The sequence below is a fragment of the Phyllostomus hastatus genome, unplaced genomic scaffold, assembly GCF_019186645.2.
Source record: "Phyllostomus hastatus isolate PE091 unplaced genomic scaffold, TTU_PhHast_1.1 phas_scaffold_55, whole genome shotgun sequence".
Lineage (NCBI taxonomy): Eukaryota > Metazoa > Chordata > Mammalia > Chiroptera > Phyllostomidae > Phyllostomus > Phyllostomus hastatus.
In genome coordinates, this window is record NW_025334035.1 from 2505345 (window position 1) to 2520743 (window position 15399).

Consider the following 15399-nt stretch of genomic DNA (forward strand, 5'->3'; position numbering starts at 1 on the left):
CAAGTTATTTCCCTGTCATCTAACACTCAGTCTGTATTCAGATCTGCTCAATTGTCCAAGATGTGTCCTTGCAGGTGGTCTCTTCCAATCAGGGTCCAGACAAAGTCCCTTCATTGTATTTGGTTTGCTATGTCTCATAAATCTCATTTACATCTCATTCCATCTACACGTTCCTGCTTTATAAATATCCCCTCTGTAAAGGACCATGCCAGAAACGAGGAGCCCTGACCTGCATGTGGCAGCCCTGCCTCCACAGGGTTCCCAGTCCTAAGTAATAAGCGTCTATAATTTTAGTCCCCAGCTCTTACATCACACAGTGCCATTCCCTATCACAGGCATGATCTCAGCTGGGAGACAGTATTACCCCCAACTTACACACAGACACTACACATCCCAGGGACCCACTTTTTACCCACAGGGAACCTGGGTAAAGTGTATGATCTTTGTATGGCATTTCTATATTGTCCAAGAGGTTAGCATTAATAGCACCATATAAATTGTTTTAATTATAGAAAAATGGGCCCCTTAAAAACAATAACCCTTCCTTATTTTGTTATCATTAATATTATTATTATTATTATTATTATTATTATTATTATTATTATTATTATTATTATTATTACTATCACTCCCATCACCATTATAGGAACAGCTAACACTGCCCAGGCACATAGTAGGGGTCAGCACACATTAGGTCACTTATCACTCACAACTCCAGGAGGTGGCGCTATTCTTACTTTACTTACACATAAGAAAACTGAGATGAGGGACATCAATGACTTGCTCAGGGATCCACAGTAGAGAGCAGAGGGGCCAGGTCTCAAACCCACATCCCTCTGATGATGGTATCTGAGCTTGCAGCCACCCTGCTGGACACACAGGGCCGTGCATGGGGTCAGACATTCAGTAGGTACTCAGTGAGGTTGTGTAGAATGAGTAATTCACTGCCTACCTCTCCCTGTTCTCCCAGAGTTCACTTCCCCATGGCTGGCTCCTACCATTGGCCCAACATGGGTCTCCACTTTGTGGTGAGGAGGCCAGTGACCATTGAGGTTGAATTCTGTGCCTGGAGACAGTTCCTGGACCAGATTGACCCACAGCACAGCTGGGTGGTGGCAGGGCCTCTGTTTGACATCAAGGCTGAACCAGGGGCTGTGGCAGCTGTGTACCTCCCTCACTTTGTAGATCTCCAAGGTAAGCAAGTGGGGGTGTGGAGGGCAGGTGATGGTGGTGAGAATGGGCCTGGAATTGCTTCAGTTGGTGATGTCCTGAGGGAGGAGTTTATGGCTTCTTTACACAGGCTGAGGGAGGGTTACAGAAGTGCAGACAGCTTTCTCTCTCATTCCACTGTGCTCGAGGCATACTTTTTAAAACATTTTTATTCCCAAGCCTCATAATTATTTTTGCCTGAATTACTTGAATTTCCTTCAATTAAAAGTAGTCTCCTCTATAACAATAATAACCAGCACTTAGTAAGTTCTCTTCAAATAGATGGTATCACTCAGGGTCCCTGGAGGAAACATAATATACTCAGTTGGGATTTTCAAAAAGACTTTCCAAAGACAAGACTGTTTGCAAAGTAAAGCTAAGTGAACAAACAAGAAAGGTTTGGGGCCCCTGAAGGCTAACAACAAATGAAAAGCCATTGGTACTGCCACAGTCAGAGAAAAGAAACAGTGTCACCAGACTCCAAGGGAGAGCTCAAGCCAGAAAAGAAGGGCACCCAGTAGGAGATGGAGGCATGAATGGTTACATGGTTATCCCAAACTCTCCCACCTCCAAAGACTTCCCACAGATAAAGTTACAAAAGGTATAGGCTCTCAGTCAAAAAACCTCAGAAACCAACAAGGCATCATATGTGAGAACCAACAGAAATATCAGGTACCAGGTATCAGTCCTAAAAATAGTCCTTAAAGCATGAGTGAGAAGCAATAAACCATTAAAAATAATAAATCAAGTTTGAAAATAAGCTAAAATGACAGAAAATATAAGAAAAGATAAACTGACATGAACATACTATGAGAAGGCCTAACATACTTTTAATCACAATTCCAGAAGGATATTATACAGAAAATGTAGAAGGTATAATATTCAAACAGAGATTTGCAAATAAATTATTAGAATTGCTGAAAGATGTGAGTTCTTTTTTCTTTTAATTATATTTTATTGATTATGCTATTACAGTTGTCCCAGTTTTTCCCTCCTTGTCCCCCTCCACCCAGCGCCCCCCTGTATGGTGCCCCATCCGGTGGATCTCTCCCAGTCGCCACAAATGAGAATGAGTTGTGCCTGGACACAATCTGTTCTTCCAGTGGGGAAGGGGGTGGCAATTCCCTTTAGTGGAGAATGCCCTGAGTCCTTCTGTGAAACAGATTTTATTGGGCTCAGTATGTGCAGGGGTATACAGCAGGCATGTAAAACTTATCAACCAAAGTCTAAAGGCCATAGTTACAGAGAACAGATATTATCCATAGATAACAACTGAGGAAACACAGAGATCTGCCTCAGGTCAAGGTCTTTTAGATATGCTGACACCAGAGGGTCGTTAAGGCATGGTTCATGAGATTAGGAGTCCACTCCCTTATGCTTTGAATTTAAACATCTGGTCTATATCAACAGGGCTATACAAAGCAAAGCAAGCTTCAAAGGGTATAATGCATTCTTTAGGCCTGATTTCCTAGGGAACCTTCCATGCTAGTATCAGGTCATGCCTGCCTCCAGCATTTCAGGCATTCCAGTGGATACTTACAGGCCTCTTTCAAGCCCTGCTTGCATGGGGCTACAGTCTCCAATACCACACAAAGTGGTCCCTGACACCCCCCACTCCCTCAGGCAATACCCACACCATTGTTCATGTCCATGGGTCAGGTATATAAGTTCTTTGGCTAGTCCTTTACCTATGCTGTACTTTACATCCCTGTGACTATTCTGTAACTACCTATTTGTACTTCTCAATCTCCTCACGTCTTCACCCATTCCCCAACACCCACCTCCCATCTGGCAACCATCAAAATACTCTCTGCATCTATGATTCTGTCTCTGTTCTTATTTGCTTAGTTTGTTTTTTAGATTCAGTTGTTGATAGATCTGTTTTTATTGTCATTTTATTGTTCATAGTTTTTATTTTCTTTTTCTAAAATAAGTCCCTTAATGTAACATTTCATATAATGTAAAATATTATATTCTATATAATACTGTTTGGTGACGATGAACTCCTTTCATTTTTCTTGTCTGGGAAGCTCCTTGTCTGCCCTCAATTCTAACAAGGAGAAATCTTAAAAATCCAAAGCGTGAGAGAGGAAAGAGATAAATTAGCACTGAATCAATTATAGTGAATCTACAAAATGCAAAAGTCTCAGGGCAGGTTTTAATGGCAGCCAGAAAGATTATTGAGCAAGGTGCTGAAATTAGGACATCGCCTGATTTTTCAGCAGAAGCAATGTGAAGCAAAAGATGTGAATGATATTCTCAAAGTTTGGAGAAAATAACTGTCAATCACAAATTGCAACTACAGAAAAATTATTTTTAAGAAGAGTGGGTTGGTGTCAGAGGAATGGTGGCACACGAGATCCCCTTGGTATCTGCGCCTGAAATTTCAACAATTTGATCAGCTATAACTTAACAAAAGATTCCCTGCTCAACATACAAGCAGGCCTGAGAGATCCACATATGGAAGTATCTAAAGGTGAGCCAACGGGCAAGGTGAGAAAGGAGGAGGGCTCAGATGGCCACAGACACCGCCCTGCAGCCTGAAGTTTGCAGTAGGTTCAACTCAGAGAGGAGACAAAGCTAGCTGTAGCTGGTGCTTCCTTCATCTGGGAGAAGCAGTCTCAGTGGAACTTCTGCAGGAGTGAGTGGTGCAAACTGCAGCGTAGCCAGCAGGTGGCCAGGAATCCTGGACTAGGATAAGGCACAGTGGTTCTGCCACGATGTTCAGCTGTCTTACACTCAGTGTTTCCAACAAAGAAAGGATCCCCAGAGCCCTCATGCCCCTTAAGCTCCCAGATTTCACCTCCCTGGCATCATTATTGTAAAGTTTTGGAGCACGTCACCTGTAAACCCAAGGACTGTTACATCTAAATCCTCATTTACCTTGGTGACTGATCCCCATTTGGGGCACAGGAAGTCACTCATCTGAAGTCTGAAGTCACATTACCGAGTGGGCAAAACAAACCCTACCCCCAAACATCACGGCTGTATGTGACATGCTAACTGCAGCCACAGAGGTCAGCTTTAGGATTTCACAGAGCTAAAAACTTGTGATTTCCTGCCACATGCTGGAAAATAGTAGAAAGACCTCTTCATAGAAATCTGCTAGTGAATTACCAATGCATGGATGCCTAGACATAAAAGGAGCCCAACAAATACCATGAATAACCAAGGGAGTAAGGCATCTGAGAAAGAAAATGGAAAATCTCCAGAAAGCAACCTGGAACACAGGGAAATATGTGATATAAATAACAGAGAATTCAAGATTGCAGTTCTGAAAACACTCAACAACATGCGAGAAAATAGAAACAGGCAAATCGAAGCACTCAGAAAATAAATTAATGAACAAATTGAGTACTTTACCAAAGAGACCAAATTTTAAGAAAGAGCCAAACAAGTCCTGGAGAAGAAGCATTCAATACAGGAGAGCAAGAATGAACTACTCAGTGTAGAAAACAGAGCCAATCAGATGGAGGAAAGAATTAGTGATATTGAAAATAAAAATCTAGAAATGATGCAGAGGAAACAAGTGAGAACTGAGCATAGAGAAATGAAAGAGCTCTACAAGAACTGCCAGGCTCAGTCAGAAAAAGCAATATGAGAATTATAGGTACACCAGAAGGAGAAGGGAGAAGGGAACAGAGAGCCTATTCAAACAAATAGTGGATGAGAGCTTCCCAAACCTGTGAAAAGAACTAGATCCTCAAATCTGAAAGCAAACAGAACATCTAGTTAACTTAATCCAAAGAGGCCCATGTTATTAAAACTGCCAAAAATTAATAAAAAAGAAAAAATTCTCAAAGCACCCAAGGAAAAATGAAAGTGACCTACAAAAGAAAGCCCATCAGGTTATCATCAAACTTCTCCCAGAAAATATAAGCCAGAAAAGAGTGGAACCAAAAATCAAAATACTAAAAGGCAGACATTACCAACCAAGAAAAAATATATCCAGCAAAGTTATCCTTTAAGTTGAAGGAAAAATAAAGACCTTTCCAGTCATACATAGCTCAGGAAATTTATCACCAGAAAACCTCCACTGCAGGAAATATTCAAGGGAATTATTCCACCTGAAACAAAGAGTAAAAGCTCACCACATTTTGAGTAAGATCACAGAAAAAGAAAAAAACCTTACAGCATAAACAGGGATACTTTGTGACAACAGAAACATAAAAGGGGAGGGTGCAAAGGTTTGAACTTGCAAGGGAGGATGGAGAGCAGATGCATCAAAAGAAAAGAAAATCTACTGTAAATATGCAACTTTTTAATTAAACTCACTGGTAACATGCCCACAAAAAAAAAAATCCATGAGATTTTTAAGCATAGCTTAAAAAAAGAAACAAATTAAAGGAGCATGGAATACCACCAAACAAAATTAATCAGCAGAAACACAAAGGAAAAGAAACTATGAGGCACAGAGCTCATCAGAAAACAAAGGCTCAAATGGCTATAGGAAATCCTCATACATCAGTAATTACCACCAATGTAAATGAACTGAATTCACCAGTGAAGAGGTGCAGACTAAGAGATTAGATCAAACACAAAACCCAACCATGTGCTGCCTTCAAAGACACATCTAAGCTGCAAAGACAAAGGTAAGTGAAACAGTGCTAAATAATTCTCCAAGCAAATAACCTCCACAGAAAACCATCTGTAGCCATACTTATATCTAACAAAATAGATTTCAAGATAACCAAGGTAAAAAGAGATAAAGATGGATGTATTATAATGGTAAAGGGACACTACGTCAAGAATTCATGACACTTCTTAATATACATGCACCCAATCAAGGAGCACCAAAATATATAAAACAATTACTCACAGAGCTAAAGAGAGAAACAGACCAAAACACGATTATGGTTGGGGACCTTAATCCTCCACTGACAGCTCCAGATAGATCATCCAAACAGAGTCAGTCAAGAATTATCAGCCTTAAATCACACATTAGATCAAACGGACATAATTGACATATACAGAGTCTTTCATCGTAGATCATCAGATTACACACTCTTCTCCAGTGCACACGGGACATTCTCAAGGCTAGATCCTATGCTGGGTCACAAAACTGGCCTCAACAAATGCAAGAAGAATGAACTGATACCAACCATATTCTCTGACCACAATGCCTTGAAATTAGAAATCAAATGCATAGAGGAAGTAAAGAAACCCACAAATATTTGGAAGTTAGACAACACACTACTAAAACATGACTGGGTCAAAGAGGCAATAAAAGGTGAGATGAAAAGACATACATATGAATGAGAATGACAATACAACATATAAAAACTTGCTGTGATGCAGTGAAAACAGTAACAAGAGGGAAGTTTATATTATTACAGGACTATCTCAAGAAACATCAGAAATTCCAAATAAATAACTTGACATTACATCTTAAAGATATAAAGAGAAGAATAAAAGGAACTCAAAAGTCACCAGGAAAAAAATAAAATAATAAGTATTAGAGCAGAATTGGGACTTCTGTCCAAGATGGAGGCACAGGTAGACACACTGTGCCTCCTCGCACAAACAAAACAAGGACAACAACAAATTTAAAAATAAAAAACAACCAGAACTGACAGAAAATCAAACTGTATGGAGGTTTGACAACCAAGGAGTTAAAGAAGAAGCATTCATCCAGGCCAGTAGGGGGGCAGAAATGGGTAGCTGGGTAGAGAGGACTTGCGGCAAGGCAGCGGCTGGTGGACCAGGATGGGCAAGGTGGTAGCTTGAGGACTGGGTGAAGCCATGGCTTGCAGACTGGGTGGTCCCACATTTGCATGCAGATAAACCAGGAGGGACAACTAGGGAGTGAGGTAGACTGCACAAGCTAGGGTGCCAGTACGGGGAAATAAATCCTCAAAGCCTCTGACTGAAAACATCTGTGAGGGTTGAGGCAGCAGTGGGAGAAACTACCAGCCTCATAGGAAAGTTCACTGGAGAGACCCACAAGGTCCTAGAACATATGCAAACCCACCCACCTGGAATCAGCACTAGAAAGGCCCAATTTGGTTGTGGGTAGGGGGGGAAGTGACTGAAAACCAGCAGAGAGCACAGCAAACCGCACTGTTCCCTCTCAAACCCCTCCCCCACATACAGCACCACAAACTGCTACATGTGTTTCCTGCCCTGGTGAACACCTAAGACTCCTTCCCTTACCATGTAACAGGCACAGACAAGACAAAAAAAAAAGGCCCAGATGAAAGAACATTTCAAAGCTCCAGAAAATTATACAACTAAGTGATAAAGAGATAGCCAAACTATCAGATACACAGTCCAAAACACTGGTTATCAGGATGCTCCAGGAACTCACTGGGTATTTCATCAGCATAAAAAAGAATCAGGCAGCAATGAAGGTCACATTATGTGAAATAAAGAAAAATCTACAGGGAACCAACAGTGACAAGAAGGAAACCAGGGCTCAAATCAATGGTTTGGAGCAGAAGGAAGAAAGAAACATCCAACCAGAACAGAATGAATAAACAAGAATTCGAAAGAATGAGGAGAGGCTTAGGAACCTCCAGAACATCTTTAAATGTTTCAACATCTGAATCATATGGGTACTAGAAGTTGGAGAGGAAGAGCAAGAAATTGAAAACTTATTTGAAAACATAATGAAGGAGAACTTCCCCAGTCTCGCAAAGGAAATAGACTTTCAGGAAGTTCAGGAAGCTCAGAGAGTCCCAAAGAAGTTGGACCCAAGGGGGAACACACCAAGGCACATCATCATTAAGCTACCCAAGATTAAAGATAAGGAGAGAATATTAAAAGCAGCAAGAGGAAAAGAGAGAGTTACCTACAGAGGAGTTCCCATTACTATCAATATCAGCTGATATCACTATCAGCTGATATCTCAAAAGAAACCTTGCAGGCAAGAAGGGGCTGGAAAGAAGTATTCCAAGTCATGAAAGGCAAGGACCTACATCCAAGATGACTCTATCCAGCAAAGCTTTCATTTAGAATGGAAGGGCAAATAAAGTTCTTCCCAGATAAGGTCAGGTTAAAAGAGTTCATCGTCACCCAGCCCTTATTATATGAAATGTTAAAGGGACTTATCTAAGAAAAAGAAGATAAAAAATATGAACAGTAAAATGACAACAAACTCACGGCTATTAACAACCGAACCTAAAAAGAACAAAAACAAACTAAGCGAATAACTAGAACAGGAACAGAATCACAGAAATGGAGATCACATGGAGGGTTATCAGTGGAGCAGGGGGAGAGAGGTGGAAAAGGTACAGAGAACAAGCAGCATAAATGGTAGGTAGAAAATAGACAGGGGGAGGGTAAAAATAGTATGGGAAATGTAGAAGCTAAAGACCTTATATGTAAGACCCATGGACATGAACTAAAGGGAGGGAATTCAGGTGGAAGTGGCTGTGCAGGGCAGAAGGGAATAAAGGGGGGAAATGGGACAACTGTAATAGCATAATCAATAAAATATATTTTTAAAAATAAAAATAAGAATAAATATTATTGGATGAAATAGAGAACAAAAAGACTACATAAAATTAATAAAATAAAGATCTGATTCTTTGAAAAGATTAATAAAATTGATAACCTCCTGGCTAGACTCACTAAGGAATAAAGGGAAAAAACCCATGGAAACAAAATCAGAAATGAAAGAGGAGAAGTTTCCACAGACACCACAGAAATACAAAAGATCATGCTAGAATAGTACAAAAGACTATAGGCCACAAAATTCAACAATCTAGAATGAATGGATAAGTTCCTAGAAATATATAACTTCCTAGACTTAATCATGGAAAATTGGACAATCTAAATAGACTGATCAGCACAAGGAAATTAAATGACCATCAAAAACCTCCCCAAAAATAAAACTCCAAGACCAGAATCAGTCTGGTCATCAGTGATCATCACCAGTGAATTCTACCAAACAGTCGAAGATTTAAAACCTAACTTCTCAAACATTTTTTAAAAATTGAATAGGCAGTACTTCCTAACATATTTATGAGGCCAGCATAACCCTGATACCAAAACCTGGTAAGGATAACGCAAAAAAAGGACATTACAGACCAATACCTCTGATAAGTAAGATGCAAAAATTCTAAACAAAATACTAGCACATCAAATACAACAATACATTTGAAAATAATACATCACAATCAAGAGGGGTTCCTTCCAGGGGTACAAGGATAATTCAAGATTCAGTATAATGCACACATTAACAAAAGAAAGGACAAAAATCATATGATCATATCAATAGATGCAGAAATAGCATTTGATAAGGCACAATATCCACTTATCATTAAAACACTCAACAAAATAGGAATAGAAGGAAATTATCTCAACATGATAAAGACCATATGTGACAAACACTCAGCCAATATCACACTCAATGGTGAAAAACTGAAAGCTTTCCCTCCAGAATCAGGAATGAGACAAGGATGCCACTCTCACTACTCTTATTCAACATAGGTCTGGAAGTCTTAGCCAGAACAATAAGGCAAGAGGAAAAAAAAAGACATCCAAATTGGAAAGGAAGAAACAAGTGTCACTTTTTGCAGATGACATGATTCTGTACATAGAAAACCCAAAAGAGTCCATCAAGAACTATTGAAAGCGACAAACAAATACAGTGAAGTGGCAGGATACAGAATCAATGGACAAAAACCTACTGCTTTCCTGTACCCCAACAAGGAAGCTTCAGAAAAAGAAAAGAATAAAGCAATTCCTTTTGCAGTCACAACCAAAGGAATAAAATACCTGGAGATAAAGGTAACAAAAGATGTAAAAGACCTAGATACTGCAAAGTACACATATTATTAAGAGATTGAAAAAAATACAACAAAATGGAAAGATATTCCATGTTCATGGACTGGCAGATTCAACATAGTTAAAATGACCATATTATCCGAAGTAATATGCATATTTCATGCAGTCCCCATCAACATCCAAATGTCATCTTTTAAGGAAACAAAATAAAATAAAATTTATATGGAACCACAAAAGATCCCAAATAGCCAAAGCAATTCTGAGGAAAAAGAATGAAACAAGAGGTATCACACTACCTGACTTCAAATTGTACTACAGAGCCATGATAATCAAAACAGTATGTATCGTATTTCAAGAAAAACACACAGATCAATGGAGGAGAATTGAGAGTCCATGTGATATAAAACCATATGTACATGGGCTGATAACTTTCACCAAAGGAGCCAGAAACATACAATGGAGAAAAGAAAGCCTCCTCAATAAATGTTGCCAAGAAAATTGGAAAGCCACACAGAAAAGAATGAAAACAGATCATAGTTTGTCCCCAAGTACAAAAATTAATTCAAAGCAGATCAAAGACTAAATATAAGATCTGAAATAATAAATTACAGAGAAGAAAATGCAGATACTAAATGTATCTTGGTCATTGAGAACATTTTATTAATTTAATTCCAAAGGCAAGGGAAGTAAATGCAAAAATTAATGAATGGGAATGTGTCAAACTAAAAAGCTTCTTCATAGCAAAAGAAACTGACAACAAAACAAAAACTGGGTCCCTGCAACCAACTGAATAGGAAATATTTTCAAACAACAGCTTTGACAAAGGTTTCCTGTCCAATATATATAAAGAACTCATAAAACTCAACACCAAACAAACAATCCAAATGAAAAGTGGGTGGAGGACCTGAACAGATACCTCTTCCAAGAAGACATATATATATATATGAAAAGATGTGGAACCTCACTAGCTATTAGGGAAATGCAAATCAAAACTACAATGAGATACCACCTCACATCTGTTGGAATGGCTGTTATCAACAAGACAAGAGATACCAATAGCTAGAAAGGTGGTGAAGAAAGAGGAACCTTCGTTTACTGCTGGTGGGAATGTAACTGGTTCAGCCATTATAGAAAACAGTCTGGCAGTTCCTCAAAAATTTAAGAATAAAGTTACCACATGACCTAGAAATCCCTCTCCTGTCTATCTACCCGAAAACTCCAACACATGTATTCATGAAGGCATGTGCACACCTCCATCATTGCAGCATCATTCACAGTGGCCGAGACAGGGAGACAACCAAGGTGTCCTTTCATAAAGGACTGCATAGAAAAGGATGTGGCTCATATTCACAATGGAATACTCCTCAGCCACAAGAAAACACACATGCTGCCATTTACAACAACGTGGATGAACCTCAAGGATATTATGCTAAGTGAAATAAGTCAGTCAGAAAAAGTTAAGAACCATATGACCCTGCTCACATTTGGGATATAACACTGAAACTCATGGACACAGACAGCACTGTGGTGGTTGCCAAAGGGAAGGGAGTGGAGGTGCAGGGGGCTAATATCTGGTGACCAAGATGGTTTGACTGTAGGTGGCGGATGCACAGAGCAATATATGGTTTATTATCACAGAAATGAACACGTGAAACCTATGTGATCCTATTAACAACTGACATCCCCAAGACTTAGTTTAAAAAATTTTTAAAGAAGGTGAAAAATAGACATTTGCAAACAAACCAAAGCCAAGATAGCTTTCCACGAACAAATCCTTACTAAGGGAATCCTAAAGGATGTGTCTCAGGAAAAAGGAAAGTGGCCCCACATGGAAGGTGTGAGGTGCAAGATAAAATGATCCGCCAACACACGGAGACACATCTGGATAACTCAAACCAAAGACTGGGAGATAAAGCAGCAATAACAACGTCCAAAGTGGGGGGGTATTTAAAAAGAGAGAGAACTAAAAGCCAACACCAACAGCAAGTAAGAGTGTTGAAGCGGCCGAAGGTCCTAGTGTTGTTCACAAGGAGACAAAGGCAGCACCACCCCTGTCCTCCTGGTTAAAGTGCTGAAATACTTCCAGACTCATCAGGAAAGAGGAATCCTCCAGTTTCTGGAGACCACAAGTGACCTGACAACAACGCCCAGTGTTGCCCACAGAGGCACAGAAAAGGGCCTGCGCCTGTGCCAACACAGACAGGGTGGCTTAGGCAGCATCTCTGCTCCTCCCCCAGGGTGGGCAGCAAAGTTTGAGCCCATGGGCAGCAGGAGCAGTGTTGGGGGCGGGGGCTGCGGCTCAGGCTGTCCAGTCCAGGCCATGAGAGACATCAGATGCACAGCCAGCCAGTGCTGGCTGCCAGACGCCTCATGCCTGTCAACTTAGTGACACAGTGAGAAGGACCTGATGCGGTTCTCCTGTCAAACAGGACTCAGACAGGAACTTTATTGAATTATGATAGGATGATTTATTAAACAATTCATGTTCTAGCTTATGCCATAAGGTAAGCACCCTTATGATATGCATAGGTTAGGTAATATAGGACGATATATTTCTAATGTTTCATTTACAGTCATGCACCTACAACCATTTGCTCATTGACAGACCACGTATACGAGGGAGGCCTTCCCTGGAGCCTAGCTGTGCAGCAGACTGTGCCATCTAGGTCTGTGCACGCACACTCCCCGAAGTTCACACAATGACAAAATTGCCAAAAAGTGCATTTCTCAGAGCACATCCCTGTTGTTAAGCAGTGTGTCACTCTATAGACTGATATTAATTTATGGTATCATTCCAGGACTTAAATATATTTAGTGTCACTTCTATATATAAGCATTGATTTACTTCAGACTTTAAGTATACACAGTAAAATATTTGAGTCCTCAGTCAAAAAATACATATGTATGTAAGGACAATCATTCAGAAACTAGTAGAAAGAAAAACAGATGAAAAACTAAAGAAAAGAGCTGCCCAGACCCAGGGGAGGCTCCTGTGTTGAGGCCACAAAGTCTAGCCGTCAATTCAAGCTGCTCCTCAGGAGGAGCAGAGGCCAGTCCCCAGGGGAGAGACCCAAGGGTCTGGGGGTGTCTGGCTTGACAGACAGCATCACTAGGGAAAGCTAACTGGGGAAGGTTTGGGAGTAAACAGTGGGGAGGGAGGCATGAGGTAGCTCAGGGCCTGTAGAGGCCCATTCACATGGGAAAGTTGAGGAGCAGGTGCTGAGGGCTCTGACAACAAGTTGAGACAGGTAACTTCCTCCCATCTGACCATCTATAGACTGATGAATAAGCTACCATGGACTGTGGTCAGAGTACAGGGCTCTCACCCCAGGGCTCTGGCTGGCTCGTGACCTTGGGAAAAACACATTGCTTCACAGGTTTTAATTTCCTCATCTGGACCGTGAGGACATTCCCGTTATGTGGAGAGCAAGGTGACCTCATCCACTGTCACCAAGGCAGTGCCAAGTGCACCACCTCTTTGAGAAGCAACTGTACAAAATATGGCAACTCATAGAAATGTTGTCATCCTTTCACACACTTTTCACCTCCCTTAGGATTTATCAGTTCCAAGGTACTACCCCAAGGGAAATGGAAAAGTTCTCTGCAGAAACATGTGCACCGCAGGACTGATTATCATGGAAGGAACCTCAGAGCTGAAACAAGGAGGGAGCGGTGAACCAGGGATGCTGCATCCCTAGCAGGGATCATGTGCTACAGTCCTTGGAAAGGTCTGCTGGGGCTTGTGGCCATTCAAACCAGCATGGGAAAGACAGGAGACAAAGCTCCTGGCTGTGATGGAAACATGAAGAGGTGCTGCTGCAGAGAAAGACTCATGAGACAGGGAAAGATGGTAATGATAGTTGCACTGCTTGGTGGGGTCAGAGGTGAATGCTTCTGCATTCTGTCACATGGTGTACACCACTGTGGTATTCTTTTTCATTAAAAATATAAACAATGAATACAGTGGAATCTCAGTTCTTGAAGTTAATTTGTTCCAGAAGGCTGTTTGAGAAACAATTTGTTTGAAAACTGAATGATTTCGGGGAGGGTAAGAACAGTATGAGAAATGTAGAAGCTAAAGAACTTATAAGTATGACACATGGACATGAACTAAAAGGGGGGAAGTGGGAGGAAGAGGGTGTACAGGGTGGAGGGGAGTGAAGGGGGGAAATGGGACAACTGTAATAGCATAATCAATAAAATATATTTAAAAAGAAAAGAAAACTGAACGATTCCTAAGAGATGAGTGATTGATCATATAGGTATGAACATGAAAGGTTTATTGGGTTGAGAATCAAAGTTTTCTTGATATTTTTCCCATGAACACTTTGAGAAACTAATTGATTGATATGGAGATGTTTGAGAAACGAGGTTTGAGAAAACTTATGTAGCAATCTCCACAGTCACTCCTGGGATGAACAGCAATCAGCAATGTTCCCATTGGTGACCATGCAGACTGAGGGCCTGTGAGCCTTCCTGGATGTGCCTTGGTTGCCCAGAAACCTCCTGCATTGCAGCAGTTGCCAAGCAATATAGGGAGGGAGCCAGGAATCCTGACACCTGGGCCAGTGACTCTCTCACTACCAGCCTCATCCCTTGAGCTCTTTTGTGGTGTCAATCTTCATATCTGGTGCACTGGTCAGAGATCTTAGCTGCAGTCAAAGAAAACACAACTGCCTGATTAATGCACAAGAGGAACGTCTAAGGAGAATATTGAGTATTTCATAGGAACAACAAATGATTAGGCAACCAGTCTTAAAGGGAAAACTAGGCAGTGAATAAAAATGCTGAGAAGTCAAAGCTGTCACAAGTAAAATGGGGAGACATCTGCTGCAGACACAGCCCCTGCAGGTCCCTCCTGCCACAGTGGCTGCTGGACTCTTGAATCCATGGCTGCTGCCAAAAGAACCTCTGTCCTTTTACCTGTGTGTTGCCACCTCCAGATCAAGGTCCTGGTTAGGAGCATCCACTTAGTCAAGTCCTGGTCACGCACCTCTGTCATTTCTTCATGGCAGCAGCAGCTTCCCAAGTGGAAGACCAAGCTTGAGTCCTGCCAAGACCCACACAATGAGGGCGGAGCTGGTTCTTTCTAGAAGAGAAGGATTTGAAGGGTTCACGACAAACACTCCACAAAGGTACACTACCCATGTACACTCCATTCCCCCACTCTAGTTTCTCCTTGCTGTTCTCTACCTGTGAGAAGTCAGGCCTGCAAACTTCACTCAACAGACCTCATTATTACAGAATCCAGCGCAGGTAACCATGGGTCAATACGTTTCCCAGATCCAGGACCAAGGACTGAGTATAGATCTAGCTTGAGGGTCTATCAGAGGTGCTCCCTCTCTATAGAACCTGTACCAGCAGCTACAATAAAACCCAGACCTGGTCCAGCCATCTCTCCTAGCTGGGTCCCCCATGGAGGCCACTGAGCCTGCACCTGAGGACCACACTTCCCCTGCA

The 15399-nt window shown here is 41.2% G+C and overlaps 1 protein-coding gene across 1 annotated transcript in view; it reads left to right on the forward strand.

Annotated features, from left to right (window-relative positions):
• The window catches only part of LOC123809494 (NACHT, LRR and PYD domains-containing protein 1-like), a 50450-nt gene that overhangs the window by 28806 nt on the left and 6245 nt on the right, over window positions 1-15399 (forward strand). The window contains 1 exon segment of the mRNA XM_045824694.1: window positions 971-1194. Within this exon segment, the coding sequence (XP_045680650.1) occupies window positions 971-1194 (224 nt within the window).